General features: G+C 47.6%; 1 protein-coding gene across 2 annotated transcripts in view; it reads left to right on the top strand.

The window, feature by feature from the left end:
• Window positions 1-23,345, top strand: part of LOC126469803 (MAM and LDL-receptor class A domain-containing protein 1-like) — a 1,070,274-nt gene that overhangs the window by 412,890 nt on the left and 634,039 nt on the right. For both annotated transcript variants that reach the window (XM_050097061.1, XM_050097062.1), the window contains exon 2: window positions 3,913-4,077. In XM_050097061.1, the coding sequence (XP_049953018.1) occupies window positions 3,913-4,077 (165 nt within the window). The remainder of the gene's footprint in view (window positions 1-3,912; window positions 4,078-23,345) is intronic.

Raw genomic sequence — 23,345 nt, 5'->3', positions numbered from 1 at the left:
AAGCTATATGGTTCTATACTCCATCACGCTTACGAAATATAAGTTAAGTAACTTTATCGCGATAACGTTTTAGCGCCATAAAACAAAAGAAATCGTATGCTTTTTCTTCTGTTCGCTCCAGTGTAAATGCTTATTCGCAGGTGCAAATAAATGATGGTGCGCATAAGCGAAACCCCTGAATATTTCTTGCGTATGCCCATTCACCTATGTTCGCTTCGGTGTACAGGTCGCTAAAAGAGTCTGACAGAAGAGACCTTTCAAGAAGCCATTGGGGACTAGGCCATTAGAGGGGAGCAAGAGTTCCGGATTGATAAAGAAATCGGCGGTATCATTTTCAAAGGAAACATCCTCGCATTTTCTTGACGGAGTTTAAGGAAAACGTAAATCTGGATAGTCGAACACAGATCTGATGTGCTCAAGAATGTGGGTCCCAGGCCTTATCACTGCACCGCCTCGCTCAGTTCTGAAAAATTCATTCACCTTCTACGTAGAGATGAGATATACTAACTGCGACGCCTCTGCATTTTGTGTATATTACTACCACAGTAGAGTTATATAAGGGGAGATCAAAAAGTTTCTGCTCGAAGGTCGTACAGTCCAGAATCGGCAATCAGGAAAAATCGCCGTGAGCACTGACGCAACCATCCCACCGACGCACCAGATTGAAGATACTCGTTTGCTAAAACACCGTGTCCCGCAACGTGAAGAGGCCCTTAACGACGGGCTGTACATCCCCCACCGACAGGAATCGTCGACCCTTCGGCGCCCTTTTTGAGGGACCGAAGACGTGTCAATCGCATGTGGAGAGATTAGGACCATAGGGCGGGCGCTCGAGTGTCTACATCTACATCTACATGATTACTCTGCAATTCACATTTAAGTGCTTGGCAGAGGGTTCATCGAACCACAATCATACTATCCCTCTACCATTCCACTCCCGAACAGCGCGCGGGAAAAACGAACACCTAAACCATTCTGTTCGAGCTCTGATTTCTCTTATTTTATTTTGATGATCATTCCTACCTATGTAGGTTGGGCTCAGAAAATATTTTCGCATTCGGAAGAGAAAGTTGGTGACTGAAATTTTGGAAATAGATCTCGCCGCGACGAAAAACGTCTTTGCTTTAATGACTTCCATCCCAATTCGCGTATCATATCTGCCACACTCTCTCCCCTATTACGTGATAATACAAAACGAGCTGCCCTTTTTTGCACCCTTTCGATGTCCTCCGTCAATCCCACCTGGTAAGGATCCCACACCGTGCAGCAATATTCTAACAGAGGGCGAACGAGTGTAGTGTAAGCTGTCTCTTTAGCGGACTTGTTGCATCTTCTAAGTGTCCTGCCAATGAAACGCAACCTTTGGCTCGCCTTCCCCACAATATTATCTATGTGGTCTTTCCAATTGAAGTTGTTTGTAATTTCAACACCCAGGTACTTCGTTGAATTGACAGCCTCGAAAATTGTACTGTTTATCAAGTAATCGAATTCCAACGGATTTCTTTTGGAACTCATGGGGATCACCTCACACTTTCGTTATTTAGCGCCAACTGCCACCTGCCACACCATACAGCAATCTTTTCTAAATCGCTTTGCAACTGATACTGGTCTTCGGATGACCTTACTAGACGGTAAATTACAGCATCATCTGCGAACAACCTAAGTTAACTGCTCAGATTGTCACCCAGGTCATTTATACAGATCAGGAACAGCAGAGGTCCCAGGACGCTTCCCTGGGGAACACCTGATATTACTTCAGTTTTACTCGATGATTTGCCGTCTATTACTACGAACTGCGACCTTCCTGACAGGAAATCACGAATCCAGTCGCACAACTGAGACGATACCCCATAGGCCCACAGCTTGATTAGAAGTCGCTTGTGAGGAACGGTGTCAAAAGCTTTCCGGAAATCTAGAAATACGGAATCAACTTGAGATCCCCTGTCGATAGCGGCCATTACTCCCGTAACTACTGCATTTTTGAGCAGCACCCTTTGCCGAACCATTCCGCAACGCTGGATTCCGGCAGACATGTTGCCCCATACACATTCTTCATTATAAAAGGAAGTCTGTCGGTGTTGGTGCTATGACGGCCAACAAAAGGGTAACAGCACGTTGTTCCTGTTCGGACGCATTTGATCATAACGTCGCCACTGTTCATTTTTCCGCATTTACTGCACTGACGTCGCAAAGACACGAATACCACACTAACTCTTCCCTACACGTCGGTGCTTGTTTACCAGCATGGAAGTGGTGCTACGTTGTATATACCCTGCAGTAACGCACTCCAACGGAACCTTTTTGATCGTCCCTTATACAAAATCTGAATGGGGGGCTCCATATGGTTCCCAAGTTGTGCAGCGACCGTAAACCATAAAATTACCAAATAAGCAGCAACCAGTCGCAAGATTAAGTTTTCTTTATTTAATTTTGCATATCGATATCAACTGATTAACAGCCATCATCGGTGCTTTCAACGTGTATGCATATCGATTTCAACCGAAATCGACATGCAAAATTAAATAAAGAAAACATGATCTTGCGACTGGTTGCTGCTTATTTAGTAACCTTATACAAAATCTATCACTCACCAAGTGTTTCATCTACATCTACATCTACATCCATACTCCGCAAGTCACGTGACGGTGTGTGGCGGAGGGTACCTTGAGTACCTCTATCGGTTCTCCCTTCTATTCCAGTCTCGTATTGTTCGCGGAAAGAAGGATTGTCGGTATGCTTCTGTGTGGGCTCTAATGTCTCTGATTTTATCCTCATGGTCTCTTCGCGAGATATACGTAGGAGGGAGCAATATACTGCTTGACTCTTCGGTGAAGATATGTTCTCGAAACTTTAACAAAAGCCCGTACCGAGCTACTAAGCGTCTCTGCTGCAGAGTCTTCCACTGGAGTTTATCTGTCATCTCTGTAACGCTTTCGCGATTACTAAATGATCCTGTAACGAAGCGCGCTGCTCTCCGTTGGATCATCTCTATCTCTTCTATCAACCCTATCTGGTACGGATCCCACACTGCTGAGCAGTATTCAAGCAGTGGGCGAACAAGCGTACTGTAACCTACTTCGTTTGTTTTCGGATTGCATTTTCTTAGGATTCTTCCAATGAATCTCAGTCTGGCATCTGCTTTACCGACGATCAACTTTATATGATCATTCCATTTTAAATCACACCTAATGCGTACTCCCACATAATTTATGGAATTAACTGCTTCCAGTTGCTGACCTGCTATTTTGTAGCTAAATGATAAGGGATATATCTTTCTATGTATTCGCAGCACATTACAGTTGTCTACATTGAGATTCAATTACCATTCCCTGCACCATGCGTCAATTCGCTGCAGATCCTCCTGCATTTCAGTACAATTTTCCGTTGTTACAACCTCTCGATGCACCACAGCATCATCTGCAAAAAGCCTCAGTGAACTTCCGATGTCATCCACAAGGTCATTTATGTATATTCTGAATAGCAACGGTCCTATGACACTCCCCTGCGGCACACCTGAAATCACTCTTACTTCGGAAAACTTCTCTCCATTGAGAATGACATGCTGCGTTCTGTTATCTACGAACTCTTCAATCCAATCACACAATTGGTCTGATAGTCCATATGCTCTTACTTTGTTCATTAAACGACTGTGGGGAACTGTATCGAACGCCTTGCGGAAGTCAAGAACCACGGCATCTACCTGTGAACCCGTGTCTATGGCCCTCTCAGTCTCGTGGACGAATAGCGCGAGCTGGATTTCACACGACCGTCTTTTTCGAAACCCATGCTGATTCCTAAAGAGTAGATTTCATTTACCCGAGTTCTTGGTGGTTTTGTGATATTATTGTAATTTGCGAAAAGCATGATGACTTTTGATCTGTTTCTGTGAATAAATGACTTTTATGTTGACAGAATCTTACCGGTGCCAGCCTCTGATCCTGACCAACGGCATCGCGCGCATGAGGAACAGCGGCCAGGAAATGCGCTTCAAGTGTTCGCCAGGTTTCCGGCTGCTGGGCGACCAGTATGCTACCTGCGTACGAGGCCGCTGGAACGTTGAGCTGCCCGTCTGCGTCAGTGAGTACACTCCACTTACCACTCAACACTCTGATCCAAATTTGGCCCATTAGCACACTATATCCTTCATAATAGTTGGGTTGAGAAATATAGTGAAGTTCTACAAAACAGAGGAAAATGATGTCAAGAGGCGTTTCTCTCAGAAGATCTACATGGCCAAACAGAAAATTATCCGTGTGAAATACAGCTTGCTATATTCACTCACTTACTACATATGCATCCACGAGGGTACACTGACAAGTAATTCCCCCGAATTTTTTATATGAAAACTATTAAAGCTGTTTAAACACACTACAGGCCATTAAAATTGCTACACCACGAAGATAACGTGCTACAGACGAGAAATTTAACCGACAGGAAGAAGATGCTTTGATATGCAAATGATTAGATTTTCAGAGCATTCGCACAAGATTGGCGCCGGTGGTGACACCTACAACGTGCTGAGATGAAAGTTTCCAACCCATTTCTCATACACAAACGGCAGATGACCGGCGTTGCCTGGTGCAACGTTGTTGTGATGCCTCGTGTAAGGAGGAGAAATGCGTACCATCACGTTTCCGACTTTGATAAATGTCAGATTGTTGCCTATCGCGAATACGGTTTATCGTATCGCGACATTGCTGCTCGCGTTGGTCGAGATCCAATCACTGTTAGCAGAATATGGAATCGGTGGATTCAGGAGAGTAATACGGAACGCCGTGCTGGATCCCAGCGGCCTCGTATCACTAGCAGTCGACATGACAGGCATCTTATCCTCATGGCTGTAACGGATCGTGCAGCCAAGTCTCTATCCCTGAGTCAACAGATGGAGACGTTTGCAAGACAACAACCATCTGCACGAACAGTTCGACAACGTTTGCAGCAGCATGGACTATCAGCTCGGAGACGATGGCTGCGGTTACCCTTGACGCTATATCACAGACAGGAGCGCCTGCCATGATGTACTCAACGACGAACCTGGGTGCACGAATGAATCCAGGTTCTGTTTACAGCATCATGGTGGTCGCATCCGTGTTTGGCGACATCGCGGTGAACGCACGTTGGAAGCGTGTATTCGTCATCGCCATACTGCGTATCACCCGGCGTAATGGGGTGCCACTGGTTACACGTCTAGGTCACCTCTTGTTCGCATTGACGGCACTTTGAACAGTGGACGTTGCATTTCAGATATGTTACGACCCGTGGCTCTACCCTTCATTAGATCCCTGCGAAATCCTACATTTCAGCAGGATAATGCACGAACGCATGTTGCAGGTCCTGTACGGGCCTTTCTGGATGCAGAAAATGTTCGACTGCTGCCCTGGAGAGCGCGTTCTCCAGATCTCTCACCAATTGAAAACGTCTGGTCAATGGTGGCCGAGCAACTGGCTCGTCACAATACGCCAGTCACTACTCTTGATGAACTGTGGTATCGTGTTGAAGCTGCATGGGCAGCTGTACCTGTAGACGCCATCCAAGCTCTGTTTGACTCAATGCCCAGGCGTATCAAGGCCGTTATTACGGCCGGAGGTGGTTGTTCTGGGTACTGATTTCTCAGGATCTGTGCACCCAAATTGCGTGAAAATGTAATCACGTGTCAGTTCTAGTATAATATATCTGTCCAATGAATACCCGTTTATCATCTGCATTTATTCTTGGTGTAGCAATTTTAATGGCCAGTAGTGTAAAACGAACATTATTAACATTCTACATCTTCCTTCTTCATGGTCCCATATTTATTTCTTAACATTGTCACCCTGGCGACGAAGACATCGTTGAAACCGTCAAAGAAATGGCTCTGAGCACTATGGGACTTAACATCTATGGTCATCAGTCCCCTAGAACTTAGAACTACTTAAACCTAACTAACCTAAGGACAGCACACAACACCCAGCCATCACGAGGCAGAGAAAATCCCTGACACCGCCGGGAATCGAACCCGGGAACCCGGGCGTGGGAAGCGAGAACGCTACCGCACGACCACGAGATGCGGGCAAACCGTCAAAGAGAATGTTTAACTTCGCTGACAGAGCCGCAACCTCAACTCACCTTGCGCCGCTTCACCACTATCACTGCGACGTTATCGAGAGAATTCTTTAATTTTTGGAAACTGATGAAAACCGAATGGGGCCAAGTCGTGCCGCTATAGAGAATGCTCGATGACAGGGAATATAAGATATCAGATTGTTGCAGATATTTCAGCGCTCATATGCGGTCTGGCATTGTCATGCTGAAGAAGAAGATGCTCCATGTATGGAGGAGCACTTATAATTCGAAACTCGATTACAGCACACTCTTCCTCATGCACATTCTTCCACTAACACGTCACATAATTAAGGCCTCATGTTTTTCACACAGTCGTAATTCCACCACTGAGTACACTACGCCTGTCAGCATAGACTAATCGTTTTGCGTGCAAGTGTCCACACTTCAGCACCTGAGCTGCTGCCCTGAGTAAAATAAACATTATGGCTTGTGGCTAGCTCTTCTACACCTACACTCTAAGACAAAAAAAAAGACTGACCACAGAAATTATCTGAATGGGACGGAAGACGGTGGAAGTGATGTACATGAACAGATAAAAAACTGATTACAATTACAGAAAAATTGAATGAGTTATTCAGGCACTTATGCAAGAATTTAATCGGTTTTGCATTAATTGAGTAATTTGTTGGATGTCATCGTGAGAGATGTTGTATCAACTTCTGTCCAAAGGAGGCGACGGATTTATAAAATTCCAGGATGGTTCGAAGGACCTGCCAATAATGCTCCTAACGTTCTCAGTTTGGAAGAGATCCAGCGAGCTTCCTGGCCAAGGTAGGGTTTGACAATCACGAAGACAAGCAGTAGAAACTCTCGCCGTGTGTGTGCGGGAATTATCTCGCTGAACTGTAAGTCCATTATGGCATGTCATGAACGGCAACAAAATGGGATGTAGAATATCGTCGATGTACCGCTATACTGTAAGGGGGCCGCGTATGACAACTAAAATATCCTGCTATGAAAAGGAGTGGCATCCCAGACTATCACTCCTGGTTGTCAGTCCATATAGTGGGCTACAGTCTGACTGGTATCCCACTGCTGTCTGGGGTGTCTCTAGACAAAAGGGATCATTCTTTCAAGTGTCTATACGTAATGCAGTCATGATTGGGTGTGTGTCATGTCTCTTATGGATTATCTGTTGAATGTGTTGTGTTGTTACTACATTGTTAATCTCTGTCTGTGGTATGTTGCCTGTCTACTGAAAGCCAGGAGCAGGTGGTGGGAGGGAGGTATTGGTGCACTCCAGGACTGTTGAGAATATGGCGTAATCTAAATGGCGGTCATCAGGGATTGTGAAAATGTCAAACGGATTGGTTACAAATTTGGTTTGAATTAGATTGTTGGTAAAGGGGTGATTATTTCGCAGGAGAGAGTGTAGGGGAAAGGTTTGTTGTTTGTAAGACTGCGAAAGCCTCTTCAGTAACTGGAAGAGATTATCGTTAGCGTGGTGTTGAGGTTGGTTCATGTTTTGCGCCAAACCTGTCATTTCTTTGTGTTTAGCAGATACCTGATGTGCCTTTCTAATTTCCAGTGGCGTGTAGGTGTGTCTTTATCACTGGTCTTCAGTAAAGATCAACATAATTGACAGTATTCCTAGATGTGGAGGAGGGCAGCCTGTTAGGATTGTGGGTCGGTGGGGACAAATTCGTTTCGTTGGAATGCGGTGGTTTATGGCTTTCGACAAGATGTGATGGAGGAAGTTGACTGCATGCGGGATGTAATTGAGTATTCGACGGATAACTGATAGCTTCCGATATGAGTATAAGCTGTTTCTCTGTATACACTCTAGTTTGTAGGGGAGCAATCCAGTATGTGGTTCGGATAGGTACTAGGAATGAGTGAAAGGGTTTGCTATGACTCTGTAGGGCATAGTGAGTAGGACAGATAGGTAGTGAATTTCAGCTGGGTCGAGGATTTCTGCAGTAAAGCGAGGTTGACATCTGGAGTGAAAATGCTTTCATGGTCGTTATGCTGTGGGATAAGGGTTGATGTCAACTCGAAGGGAAATAGTGAACTGACGCCAGCGCTGGAGTTCTATGTGGGATTGACTATGATTATTGAGTTTAGCTGCAGGATTTTGGGCTGGAGGAAACTGGGGCCTAGACAGGAGAGCAGGGGGGTATGAGGCTCTGCAGATGTGAATGTGGTTGGATAGCCTGGTAGTCTGTATATTGTGTGCTTTCAGCTTGTTTTGAGGTATTCTTGGGCTCAGGGGTGGGAACAGTTTCCCTACTCAGGCGTTCTGTAGTCTTTTTTATTGGTTTAGATAAGGATATGATGTTTATAGAACTGGGAGTAGCTGATAACGAGTTTGATCGAAACTGCTGCTGGATTTTGAAGAAGAGTTTACAACAGTCCAAGGTCCTGATGAGCCTTCTGTCAGGGTTGGTGAAGCTGGCGTAGGTGTGTGGATTTAAGGCAGCAGTGCCTGGAGAGGAGACGAATGGGAGACGGGTGTAGGCCTGGTGGAACGTTCATGAGCTCTACGTGACGCCTGTATGACACCGGGACGCACTGTTGTATATATGTTGTATTCTTTATTTCTCGGCCCCCCAGGGGGCTCACCAACCTTTGGTGGGTTCGTGCTTAGTTACCAAGGGGCCCCAGCCTTTGCCACATCTTTTACCTTCCGTGCTGCATGTCTATCTCTTGCTATTGTTGTTCGCCTCCCTTGGGGAACACGTCTGGGATTTTATTGGGAACGTTCTGCATTGTCTGTCACTGACGTAAGAACAGTCTCACCACTGTTTCTTCACTTCCTTTTCCTTTCTTTGTTTCCCTTCTCCTCTCGTTCCTCTGCTTCGGCGTTTGAGGTACCTCTTTTTCTTCTTCCTTCCTGTGCGCTCCTGAAGGCTGGCCCACGTGTCTGATGCGTAACAGGTGACTGGGTAACACGTAATGCCCAGCCCCAGGTCGACAGATAGGGCTCGCATGTACCACCTGGTACAGGCCAGGCCCAGGGAGGGGAAATTGCCTTAGCTGCAACCTTCCCAAATTGCCGATTGATCCCTCTTTCTGGTTCAAAAATGGTTCAAATGGCTCTGAGTACTATGCGACTTAATTTCTGAGGTCATCAGTCGCCTAGAACGTAGAACTAATTGAACCTAACTAACCTAAGGACATCACACACATCCATGCCCGAGGCAGGATTCGAACCTGCGACCGTAGTGGTCGCTCGGCTCCAGACAGTAACGCCTAGAACCGCACAGCCACTCCGGCCGGCCCTCTTTCTGGTGTTCGGGAAATGTGACCTGAGGTGTGAACATTAACCGAAGGCAGGTGCGCCCCCTTCTGAAGGGGGCCCCCAGTTGGAAGGAGTGCGCCATCAGAGACATTGGCAATCGTGGTGGATTTTCCTGCAATGAGCCAATCATCTTCACATTCAACGTCTACCAAACGTAAACGTAATGAGCCTAACGATTCAAAGACCCTTCCCACTGCACCATGATTCCTCATGGTCGCACATACTGAAGACGTCAGTCCTTCATCACGTTAAATCCGTTTGTTATTCAGAAAGGTGTTGATGCAATTGCCGGCCCTGTGGAATCCTGCTCCCATTTACGGAATGGCACTTTGCTTTTGGAGACTACTTCTGATTCTCATTCTCAAGCACAACAACTGCTTGCTGCCTCACTTCTCCAGGGCTAACCTATTCGTCTTGAGGCCCATAGAACTTTGAATTCTTCCCATAGTGTTATTTACACCAGGCTGCACGATGGTCTAACCGAAGCTGAAACCCAATCTTACCTCTCTCATCAGGCTGTCATTGCCGTCCATCAGGTGATGAAAAAGGTAGAATCCCCTTAGTGCCCCCCCCCCCCTCCCGCACACTCTATTTACCACCATTGATAGAGTGGTGCCACAGTCCAAGATCAAAGCAGGGTATGAAATTATCACACTCCAGACGTACATTCTGAACCTGATGCATTGCTTCCAGTGTCATCGTTTCAACCATACTAGAACGTCTTGTCGACACCCAGCCAAATGCGTAAGCTGTGGTAGGGATGCACATGAGGGTGATTGTCCGCCTCCTTCTACCCTATGTATCAGATGCAATGGTGGCCATGCTGTCTCGTCTCGGGATTGTCCCATGTATCTTGATGAGCGGACTGCCCAAGATATCCAGGTAAAGGAAAAAGTGCCTTACCCAGTTGCTAGCAAGTTATTGCATAGTCGTGAACCCTGTATTCTCCTGTCTGACCCATTTAGTTCTGTTCTTATTACCCCTCGCTCCATGAAGGACATGGCCATGCAGATATGCGACCTCAAATTCAGCTCTGAGGTTGTGAAATCGCCCATTGTCATGGTAGCATCGCCATCCCCCCGTCCAGCTGTGCAACAAGCCATCAAACTCTCGCCTCAAGGGGCGAAGCCACCAGCTACACAACTGGTAGGCCAGAAAGGACAGGAGGAGTACTCCCGTGAAGACTCCCTATGTCCCTCCAGCCAAACAACACCCGAGTCTTCCTCTAACTGGAAAGGCTCAAAGAAGTCTACCAAATGGTCTTCGCCTTCGCTGACTGGAAGATCCTCTTCGACGGTGTTGCCATGTGATACCTTAGCCTGGCCAGTCTCCATGTTGCGGGTGCACACCACCAACCGTTTTTTAGTGTGGGCTCCACAGCCCAACAGTACAAGCAAGCCAATGCTTCTGTGGACCCCATGGAGCAGATCCTCACATGTCTGTGCCCTGTAGCAACGACCCTTCACAGGGTGTCACTCGGCAGCCGCCGAGATGACACCCCTACATCTCTTCCTTATCATGAGTCTCCTCCAGTGGAACGTTCGTGGCCATCAGTCCCACAAACAAGATTTACAGCTGCTTTTACCATCGCGGCGTCCCCCTGTACTCTGCCTTCAGGAAACGATATTGCACTCCCACGACCGTATTGAGCTTTCACATTTCTTCCCAATTCGTTTTGGCCTTCCCCCTGAGGTCGGTATTCCATCTCATGGGTGCGTCCTGCTGCTCATACGGCATGACATTCAAGTCAACCCATCTCCCTGACTACCCTTCTTCAAGCTGTCGCAATTCACCTTTTTCTTACCCACCTAATCTTTTCCCTATGTACCATTTATGTCCCTCCATCATTCGCTTCAGCTTATTGGGCAGCTACCTCCCCATTTCTGCCACTCGGTAACTTTAATGAGCATCATCCACTTCGGGGTTCTCCCTGGACCTGTCAGAGAGATGCCCTCCTGGCTGATCCTCTTAATCAACTCAACCTCTTCTGCCTTAACACTGGAGCACCCACTTTCCTTTCTGACTCATCGCACACCTATTCCCATTTGGACTTAACCTTCTGTACTGCCCAGCTTGCCCATTGCTTGAGTGGTCCGTTCTTTGTGACGCCTACTCGAGTGACCATTTCCCACGTGCTATCCGTTTGCTGACTCCTACCCAACTGCGTGCACACCCAAATGGCAACTTACTAAGGCTGACTGGCGGCTTTACTCCTCTTTCAAAGAGCAAGATTTCCCAAGTTGTCTCCCGCCGGGCATCTCTGAATCCCTTCTTGTTAACGATTTTGCCATCTGTTGCAGTTACCCACGGACCTGTCTCATTCAGCGGCGTCTTCAACGATATCTTGATCAGCATTTGATCCCTGTTTTGGACAAGTGCCACTGTGTGGAAACCAATGTTTTCATGCAAGATGGGGCACACCTCATGTCATTCGCCTAGTGAAAGATCTGCTTAATGCAGCCTTCCACTAACATGTTATCTCCATAGGTTTTCTAGATGCATGACCTGCAGGATCACCTGTTTCGTATCCATGTGACTTTTTGTTCAGGGGATATTTAAAAGAACTCGTTTACCAGGAACATGTTCGGTTTCAGTGTACAGGGCAGTGTACAGGAACATGTTGCTGAGATTCTACTGGAACTTCAGCGAGAAGCTGTTGATCACGTCATTTTACTGATCCTGCATCTCGTCGACATCTCTGATGCTCATACCGGACAAATTGTGTAAGCGGCAGTTACTAACACAATCAACATTATGCCTTAATCACTTGTTTGATTTATTCAGCCTATATCCCATTCCTAATCCATTACATATTGGAAAAATTTTTATACGTGTTTCTTGCATTCATAGTGTTGTGGACTGGCAAGACAGCCAATCCACAGTGACGGGTAGCCGAAAGGCACGCGTTTAAGCTCACGCAGGCTGGCGTGAGGTCTGGAACAGGTCAGGGATATGAGACTAGCAAAAATAGTACGTATCTGTTGAAATACTTAACTTTAATCCATAAGTGGTGAACATAGCTCTGACGGTACATGCATCACAAGATAAATAGCAGTTGATAATGGCGCCTTGCTAGGTCGTAGCAAGTGACGTAGTTGAAGGCTATGCTAACTATCGTCTCGGCAAATGAGAGCGTAATTTGTCAGTGAACCATCGCTAGCAAAGTCGGCTGTACAACTGGGGCGAGTGCTAGGAAGTCTCTCTAGACCTGCCGTGTGGCGGCGCTCGATCTGCAATCACTGACAGTGGCGACACGCGGGTCCGACGTATACTAGCGGACCGCGGCCGATTTAAAGGCTACCACCTAGCAAGTGTGGGGTCTGGCGGTGACACCACACATAGCGCTAGTTTTTTAATTGGTGGCCAAAATTGGAACGTTTCCCCAGCGTAAATTGGTTCCCCATTTACACATTAGAAAATCTACCAAGTTCCACTCTAATACGATAATTACAACCCACACTGGACCTCTGTGAGTAGAAGGATGTACGTACATATGTATGTACATAGGTATTTATTTATATATGTTACAAGTCAGCTCCCAAACCACTGGGACGATTTCAGCCAGACTGCCTCGAACGAATCGCTGTGGCGGTAAGAATTCCCTGCCTTTCAAACGGGAGAGGATGAGAATTCCAAAGCAGTATAGCCCATCACGCTCGAAAACTCATACTTCTGTCTTCCAGTATTTGACTTTCAATTAACTTTACACGAAATTTGAAACCTTTACGGAACTTTTCTTGCTGGTAACCCCCACAAAATAATGAAAGGAAGAAAGCTTATCGCTTACTAAATTTTCGCTGTTCATGCAGAAAACCTGCCGCATGAAACATGATGTTTTCCTTTATTACTTCTTAGTTACTAACAGTATCTGCGACACATTTTGCATACAGTATTTGCATATACCACTGAATGACCCACAAAAATTTTATCATTGTACGACAGCATCATACAAGATGTTTAACTTTGTTACTTCGTTTCCATTTACTCTATTCGCAACATGTTTGTCAGATACACTCCTGGAAATTGAAATAAGAACACCGTGAATTCATTGTCCCAGGAAGGGGAAACTTTATTGACACATTCCTGGGGTCAGATACATCACATGATCACACTGACAGAACCACAGGCACATAGACACAGGCAACAGAGCATGCACAATGTCGGCACTAGTACAGTGTATATCCACCTTTCGCAGCAATGCAGGCTGCTATTCTCCCATGGAGACGATCGTAGAGATGCTGGATGTAGTCCTGTGGAACGGCTTGCCATGCCATTTCCACCTGGCGCCTCAGTTGGACCAGCGTTCGTGCTGGACGTGCAGACCGCGTGAGACGACGCTTCATCCAGTCCCAAACATGCTCAATGGGGGACAGATCCGGAGATCTTGCTGGCCAGGGTAGTTGACTTACACCTTCTAGAACACGTTGGGTGGCACGGGATACATGCGGACGTGCATTGTCCTATTGGAACAGCAAGTTCCCTTGCCGGTCTAGGAATGGTAGAACGATGGGTTCGATGACGGTTTGGATGTATCGTGCACTATTCAGTGTCCCCTCGACGATCACCAGTGGCGTACGGCCAGTGTAGGAGATCGCTCCCCACACCATGATGCCGGGTGTTGGCCCTGTGTGCCTCGGTCGCATGCAGTCCTGATTGTGGCGCTCACCTGCACGGCGCCAAACACGCATACGACCATCATTGGCTCCAAGGCAGGAGCGACTCTCATCGCTGAAGACGACACGTCTCCATTCGTCCCTCCATTCACGCCTGTCGCGACACCACTGGAGGCGGGCTGCACGATGTTGGGGCGTGAGCGGAAGACGGCCTAACGGTGTGCGGGACCGTAGCCCAGCTTCATGGAGACTGTTGCGAATGGTCCTCGCCGATACCCCAGGAGCAACAGTGTCCCTAATTTGCTGGGAAGTGGCGGTGCGGTCCCCTACGGCACTGCGTAGGATCCTACGGTCTTGGCGTGCATCCGTGCGTCGCTGCGGTCCGGTCCCAGGTCGACGGTCACGTGCACCTTCCGCCGACCACTGGCGACAACATCGATGTACTGTGGAGACCTCACGCCCCACGTGTTGAGCAATTCGCCGGTATGTCCACCCGGCCTCCCGCATGCCCACTATACGCCCTCGCTCAAAGTCCGTCAACTGCACATACGGTTCACGTCCACGCTGTCGCGGCATGCTACCAGTGTTAAAGACTGCGATGGAGCTCCGTATGCCACGGCAAACTGGCTGACACTGACGGCGGCGGTGCACAAATGCTGCGCAGCTAGCGCCATTCGACGGCCAACACCGCGGTTCCTGGTGTGTCCGCTGTGCCGTGCTTGTACAGCCCTCTCGCAGTGTCTGGAGCAAGTATGGTGGGTCTGACACACCGGTGTCAATGTGTTCTTTTTTCCATTTCCAGGAGTGTATTATCCACATTTGTCGCAGAATGTTTCCACCGTACTTTATAAACCATTTATCAGGCAAAAATTTGAACAGAAGTGGTAGGGCAGTTGGTAGCGTCGCAGCATAACACTTTTGCGACCCGTGTTCGAAACCCGTTTATTATTTTTATTTTATTTTTTTCGTTTATCTACCCATGTCAACAAAAAATTACCAAACTAATTCTTCTTATCAGCTTAGGGTATAAAAGGGCGTTATATTAACTGTAAGATTACAACCAGGTTTCACAATAAAAATCATACACTACGTGATATACACTATGTGATCAAAAGTATCCAGACACCTGGCTGAAAATGACTTAAAGTTCGTGGCACCCTCCATCGGAAAAGCTGGAATTCAATATGGTGTTGGCCCACCCTTAGCCTTGATGGCAGCTTCCACTTCGCCATAGGCCGTGCATTATGACCAGGTGCTCGATCGTGTTGAGAGATCCAATCGCTATCCCCGAATTGCTCTTCAACAGTGGCAAGCAAGAAGGGGGTTAAGCCGCGTAGAGTGAGCACTCGCCGGTCGAGGTGGCCGAACGGTTCTAGGCGCTTCAGTCTGGAACCGCACTACCGCTACGGTCGCAGGTTCGCATCCTGCCTCGGGCATAGATGTGTGTGATGTCCTTCGGTTAGTTAGGTTTAAGTAGTTCTAAGTTCTAGGGGACTGATGACCTCAGATGTTAAGTCCCATAGTGCTCAGAGCCATTTGAACCATTTGAACCAGTGAACGCCCGGTTTGAGGCGCCATGTCACGGACTGCGTGGCCGCTCCCGTCGGAGGTTCGAGTCCTTCCTCGGGAATCGGTGTGTGCGTTGTTCGTAGCAAAAGTTAGTATAAGTAGTGTGTAAGACAAGGGACCGATGACATCAGCAGTTTGGTCCCTTAGGAATTCACACACATTTGAACATTTGAAGGTGCTTAAAATTGCTGTGATAGTGCCACGCAAAACAATAAGGGGTGCAAGCCCCCTCCTTGGAAAACACGACCACACCATAACACCACCGCCTCCGAATTTTACTGTAGGCACTACAGCTGACAGATGACGTTCACCGGGCATTCGCCATAACCACACCCTGACATCAGATCGCCATGTTGTGTACCGTGATTCGTCACTGCACACGTTTTTCCACTGTTCAATCGTCCAATGTTTACGCTCCTTACACTTGCAGTGGATCGTGATACAGTTTTGAATTCCTGTGTGGTGGTCTGCCTATTACACATTACGACCCTCTTCAACTGTCGGCTATCTTTGTCAATCAAAAGACGATGTCGGCCTGTAAGCTTTTGTGCTTTACGAGTCCCTTCACGTTTCCATTTCATTATCACATCGGAAGCAGTGGACCGAGGGATGTTTATGAGTACGTAAATCTCGCGTACAGACGTATGACATAAGTGACACCCAGTCACCTGACCACGTTCGAAGTTCGTGAGTTCCTTGGTGTGTCCCAATCTGCTCTCTCATGATGACTAATGACTACTGAGGTCGCTGATACGAAGTATCTGGCAGTAGGTGGCAGCACACTGCACCTAATATGAAAAACGTATGTTTTTGGGTGTGTCCTAATACTTTTGATCCCATATTGTATGTGTGTATGGTATTTTCAAAGTTATACTGTTTTTTTAAATTTTCGTACTCTTGTATTTCATTCTTATATCAGTTCCTATATCAAGTCTCACATTTTATCCCTACTTTCATTCTTAAGGCAGATTTGGTGCATTCCCTTGGATGATACCGATCGTAGAAATGTTGGAAACATACAAATTGCGAACAGCACGAGAATCTCGCAATGACAGGTTTGCCGCATAGAAATTTCTTTGGGTAGATCTTAGTCAGGAAAGAAACATCGTTGACATAGCTGGAGATTTCACGCGTTTGCAATAATTTCGCGGCAAATCACGCATAACGAATCGTTTCCCCGAAAACTGGCGCTTGCAACTGATTACAAATCCAAATACACGATTCTGCCGTCATAGTTCCCTCAATCACTACCATCTGTGACTTGACGTTACACCTGGTACCCAGGAGTAACATATTTGTGCCTTTCTAATACATTGGATCAACAGAATCCCTCTCCAGGTCGACTTCATACTCGCCGAAGATCGCCATCTGAGGTAGAGCCCAACCGCGATTCATTGCTGAATACAGTGCAGTGCCATTTATTAGCAGTCCACCCTTCCATATCACGGCACCACTCTAAACGCAGCTGTTTGTGTTGTGTTACCGGCAGGCTATGCACGCAACGGTAATTTCCTAATTTGGCTGCTGATGATCTCAGACCAATAGTGCACAATGACACAGTGTGTTGCAGGGAATCCATTACTTTTTGCCGGCAACTGCAGATATGAAGGTGTTACGACGTGCTTGGTCACAATACAACGGTTCTCCCTTGTAGTGGTCGGACATTGTCGGTCGGAATCTTGACGACGAGTCCAAGTTTTCACACTGTCCAACCTCGGGCCACTGTCACATTCGAATGTTCCATAAATCAGAAAACTGCATGATTAGACTAGCTGGACGAATAGAGAGCCACAATGAGGCCCTTTTCATACTCTGCCTGGTGCTGATAACGCTGTCTCATAAGAGTATGTCACATCTCCGTGTCCTTCACAGTTATCACTCAACACTTTAACTTACTATGCTTGGTAACTACACTAAACGCGATCAATACCAACCAATACACTCTGGTGGCTGTTCTACGTTCACAGAGGATTAGAACTCTAATCATCTACGTACCCTCAGATAGTCAGTATGTGCACTAAGTAATATTGACATCCGACCATGCTTTCTGGCTGCTTTACTTTTTTTGTCAGCCAGTGTTATAGTACGTCACTTTTCTCTAATTATCAAATGCTTTCTTCGGTTATTTCCATATTTAACCTTTTCCATTGTCTTTGACATGTGAAAAAATGATAAGGAACCTCCTGTGTAGCTAGGTCGTCGAGTGATTCTCGCAATCTTATTTCTCTGTGGCTTAAATATTCGTCCATAATATTTGCAAATGGTTGAATGACCTTTTTGAGGTTAACTGGTCAGAAAAGCTATTCACGGCCGCAGAAATAATGTATTTACGAAAGGAAATCGTGATATGCCTACTACTGTTCATGTTAATTACGAGGATAAATCAATTATTATCCGCAAAGTAGTTACAAAATTTTATTGTAATCAATTAGGAAACTTACAAGGACATCATTTTTCGACATAGTCTCCTTGGGTTTCAACGCACTTGGCCCATCGTTGTACAAGCTTCCTGATGCCCTCATAAAACAAGGTTCTCGGTTCAGTTGCGAGCCAGGAATGCACCGATTCTTTCACTGCTTCATCCGAGACAAATCGATGGCCTCTTAATGCCTGTTTGAGTGGATCAAACAAGTGATAGAAGGGGCAACATCGGGACTATATGGAGGATGATCCATAACTGCAAATTTGAGTTTCTGGAGCACCTCAGCAGTGAGGGCAGCAGTACGCGGACAGATATTTATGCGCAACAACACAGCAAATTTTGACAGCAATCCTCGGCATTTGCTTCGAATTGCAGGCTTTAGCCTGGCAGGAAGCATCTCACTGTAACGTACACCGTTTATTGTTGTGCCCCTTTCCCCATAATGTTCCAGTACTGGACCTTGTGCGTCCCAAAGAACCGTAAGCATCAGTTTTCCTGCGGACGGTTGGGTCTTGAACTTTTTCTTGCACCGCGAATTTGTATGTTTCCATTCCAAATTCTGCCGTTTACTCTCCGGCTCGTAATGATGGCCCATGTTTCGTCACCAGTAATGATACCGTGTAACAAGTTGTCCCCTTCGTTACGATAGCGATCCAAATGCTTTTTGCAGATGTCCAAGCGCGTTTGTTTATGAAACTGTGTGTGTTTTTTTGGGACCCATCTTGCACAAACTTTATGAAACCCATGTCTGTTGTGGATGATTTCGTAGGCAGAACCATGACTAATTTGCAGACGATGTGCCACTTCGTCAATAGTTAATCGTCTGTCCAAGAGAATCATTTCACGTGGAAACTCAATGGTTTTTTCATTTGTGGCGGCAGACGGTCGTCCGGGTCCTTCATCGTGCGTAACACTTGTGCGACCATTTCGGAATTTTTCAATCCATTCGTAGACACTCCGTTGCGGCAAAATACTGTTCCCGTACTGTATTGAAAGCCTTTCATGAATTTCGGCCCCTAATACGCTTTCTGACCACAAAAAACGGATCACAGAACGTCGCTCTTCTTTGTTGCAAATAGACAGCGGAGCAGCTATGATTAACAGCACGGCAGCGATAACGAAACTAACCTAGTAGCTTGAAAATTGCAAAGATAGAACAACAAATAAATAAAGCATGCGTCATCAACGTGAAACGACAGTACTACCAAAATAAACAAAAATATAACGAAATTGCGAATAATGAATGACTTACCCCCGTACTTAACTCGTAGTGTTCCTAATGACCTCATTATCTGTGACAAATTTGTTTCTAATAAAATGATAGTAGCATCCAGTGAGTCACTTCCTAGTGTCATTTTGCACAATATATCAGAATTGTGTGAAACTAGCCTGTTTAAAGAATGAAACTCCCTGACAAAAAATGGTTCAAATGGCTCTGAGCACTATGGGACTTAACTTCTAAGGTCATCAGTCAGCTAGAACTTAGAACTACTAAAATCTAACTAACCTAAGGACATCACACACATCCATGCCCGAGGCAGGAGCGCGTAGTTTGTTTACTTCCTCGCTGCAGCTAGTACTCACGTCCGTAGCGGTCGCGGGGTTCCAGACTGTAGTGCCTAGAACCGCTCGGCCACCCCGGCCGGTAAACTCCCTGACAGATTAAAACTGTGTGCCGGACCGAGACTCGAACTCGGGACCTTTGCCTTTCGCGTGCAAGTGCTCTGCAAGGTTCGCAGAAGAGCTTCTGTGAAGTTGGGAAGGTAGGAGACGAGTTAATGGCAGAATTGAAGCTGTGAGGACGGGTCGAAGTCGTGCTTGGGTAGCTCAGTCATATCAGTCTGATTTCGGCCGGGGAGCGGCGAGGCCGTCCTGTTTACGTCGCGTTCGCTGAGTCGCGAGAGCGCGTAGTTTGTTTACTTCCTCGCTGCAGCTAGTACTCACGTCCGTTAACACTGAGTCGCCATGGCTCATACGTACAGATAGCTACCATCAAGATCAGCTTCCAGCCTGACTAAGCACGACCACGAGCCTTTGAAATCGAACGATTCATCGGTGACGAAGTTCAAATACCAACACGGCACATCATCGATATCCACCTATCCATCACAGGTAGCGTCGTTTACGTCACGGAACACCTTCGAGACATACCAGGTCCTCAACAGCGTCCGATAAGTCAAAACTGAATTAAAGAAACATGTGCCATCCTATTTAGTCATAGGTGGCTGTCGAGCAGTCTGTTCTGGTTGCGGCCAGGAGGGTCATGTACGCTCGGCGTGTATTCAACGTCGGGTTTCACAAATTCCATTACATGACACAGCACCACCTCCTAAGCTCACGGCCCTCCCCGTCAATTACGCAGGGGTGACACGATCGACCGTCATGACAGACGAAAAATCAGTTGGAAGACAGGAAGCGTTAGAATGCACACCTGTCGCCAGTCCTGGGTCGACCAACAACATTACGGTGTCCGCAGAGATGGAAGAACGCCGCCCAACGACTCCACACGAAGATTCGGACGAGAGAATGGAACTCGACGCTAGGGTTGTACCGACCTATGCTTTTCTCCCTGAGGGGGATGCGATGCGGGAACCACAAACTCTTTCGGACACAGAAACCCACGTCCGCAAACAAAGGTCACCGAGAAAACATAAAAAGCGACGTCGCACACCGTCAGACGATTGCCTCCAGCGGACGTCTTCTCCAGTTGACGACCGGACGGCCGACGAGACGACGAGGAAAATGGATGACACAGGATCGCCCTCACCTGTCACTTTGATTTTGACAAACCCGATTCCTCACTCTCGGGCAAACAGATCACAAGCACAGCGCCCGCCGTTGGCACACAACGAGAAACAATTGGGGATTCACCCTTAGTCACTCAGCCCAAAAGTGTTCTACCGCAGCCACCGTTAACTTACGGACCTTGAGCGGATGGCATTGAAGACGATTCTACACCCGCTGTGGTGGATAAGGAGAGGGGTCTCTCCTTCCACACCTCGGCCCCTCCCGAGTAGCAACAGATGACGGCGCGGACGAGGCCTGCAGATTACGGGCCCCACCTTTTACGGCGACACTGACGGCGGCCCCCACCGCAGGAGACGATCTACAGACCTATCGATTAACGACCATCAACATTAACACCATTCGGACACGTAAGAAGTTGTCGTTGCTCCAAGACATGCTCAATGCAGCAGACGTTAACATTGTCTTTCTCCAAGATGTCTTTGTCGCCGATTTCCCGGGTATGTATGGTTATAAGTCTCATGCGTCCCACGCCTCGCCAACTAACAGTGGAGTCGCAGTTCTCCTCAGAGAGGGCCTCGAGGCGGACGAAATCCGATATCTCCCCGACGTTAGAGGAATGGCCTTAACGGCGCTAGCCGAGCGGTCTAGGGAGCTGCAGTCATGGACTGTGCGGCTGGTCCTGGCGGAGGTTCGAGTCCTCCCTCGGGCATGGGTGTGTGTGTTTGTCCTAAGGATAATTTAGGTTAAGTAGTGTGTAAGCTTAGGGGCTGATGACCTTAGCAGTTAAGTCCCATAAGATTTCACACACATTTGAACACTTTTTTTAACGGTGCTAGGCGTCCGGTTTATCAATGTGTACGCCCCTTCCGGAACGAATCGCCGTCGTGACCGATCACTCTTCTTCGCAGAAGGAATAGCACCGCTTTTTCAGGGCAGGCACGATGACTTGATATTATGGGGCGATTTCAATAGCACGCAAGCACCTAAAGATCAGTTGCCACGCCATTAACCGTGCCCCAAACGGGACGCTCATCGGCGATCTCCAGCTGGTAGATACATGGGAACATGTCCGAGGATATCGACTAGGATACAACCATTTCACGAGTCACTCGTCTAGTCGCATCGATAAGACTTACGTATCCCGTTCTCTCGCGGCAACGGTGAGAGACGCGGAGGTGTGGCCACTAGCCTTTTCTGATCACGAGGCCTATATATGCGCCGTCACCCTTGGTCGCCAACGGGTGTGGCGCCGCTGACATCCCTGGAAATTAAACATTGCTCATCTCGCTTCTCCACACTGTCGACGCGCCATCGAAGACACGTGGAGTTTGTGCGTCCACCGCCTCCCGACGTATCCTACATCGATTAGTTGGTGGCTAAACTGCGCCGAGCAGGCCCTACGGAGAGCCTTTATTACGTATGGTCGTGAGACTGCTGCTTGCAGGCGGCAGACCCTCGGTTTTTTATGTCACCGTCTTTCGCGAATGCGCCTCTTTACCACCCACACCACCGAGCGAGGTGGCTCAGTGGTAGCACACTGGACTCGCATTCGGGAGGACGACGGTTCAATCCCGTCTCCGGCCATCCTGATTTAGGTTTTCCGTGATTTCCCTAAATCGTTACGGGCAAATGCCGGGATGGTTCCTTTGAAAGGGCACGGCCGATTTCCTTCCCAATCCTTCCCTAACCCGAGCTTGCGCTCCGTCTCTAATGACCTCGTTGTCGACGGGACGTTAAAACACTAACCACCACCACCACCCACACCGGAACGACAGATGACGGTACACCGTGCGAAGGCACAGATCGTAGCCCATATGCGCCATCATCTAGAAAGGACGATCGTCCGAGCGCAAACACAAGACAGACTCGCAACGGAACGACCCACCATGTACCACGTCATTCGAGAACGTACACTGCGAAGACGGGCGCTGACACATGCCATTACCACTGAGGACTGCCGCCATCACACCGCACAATGCGATATTGGTGCAGCCTTCTTCGACCATTACGCACGACTTTATTCTGCTCAATGTTCCGACCCGACGACGGTGACAGCAGTCTCACAACTGGTTTACGGCATTGTCCCACAGGATTCACAAACTGAATTATTGAACGACATTACGGAAGACGAAGTTATCGACGCCATAGGTAAAGGAGCGGCGAATAAGTCTCCTGGCCCCGACGGGCTCCCTGTGGAGTTTTATAGAACTTTCCGGTATTTACTGGCTCCCAAGTTGACAGACTTCTGTCGGGAGCTTATGTCCCCCGCGGTGCCGCTCCCCGCGACCTTCGTAGAAGGAATAATTATACCGGTTCACAAATCTGAAGGTGGGGCTCGAATACAAGATTACCGCCCGATAACACTCATCGACTGCGACATGAAGACATTCACCAGACTATTAGCAAACCGTCTACGATCGACCCTACCTTACGTCATCTCACCAGATCAGACTTCCCTAGGGGGTATCAACAACATCCACACAGCACTGTGTCGATACTGTGACATACTAGCCCTAGCCAGGGCACGCCGCATCCCGGGAGCACTGGCATCACTAGATTTTAGCCAAGCTTTTGATCGAGTGGATCACGCGTACCTAACGTCCGTTCTCCAGCACATGGAGCACCCACAGCAATTCGCAGACGTCATGAT

The sequence above is a fragment of the Schistocerca serialis genome, chromosome 3 (genome assembly GCF_023864345.2).
Source record: "Schistocerca serialis cubense isolate TAMUIC-IGC-003099 chromosome 3, iqSchSeri2.2, whole genome shotgun sequence".
In the NCBI taxonomy this organism is placed as follows: Eukaryota; Metazoa; Arthropoda; class Insecta; order Orthoptera; family Acrididae; genus Schistocerca; species Schistocerca serialis.
Note: the sequence above shows the minus strand (reverse complement) of the source record. Positions and strands in the feature narration are given on the sequence as shown.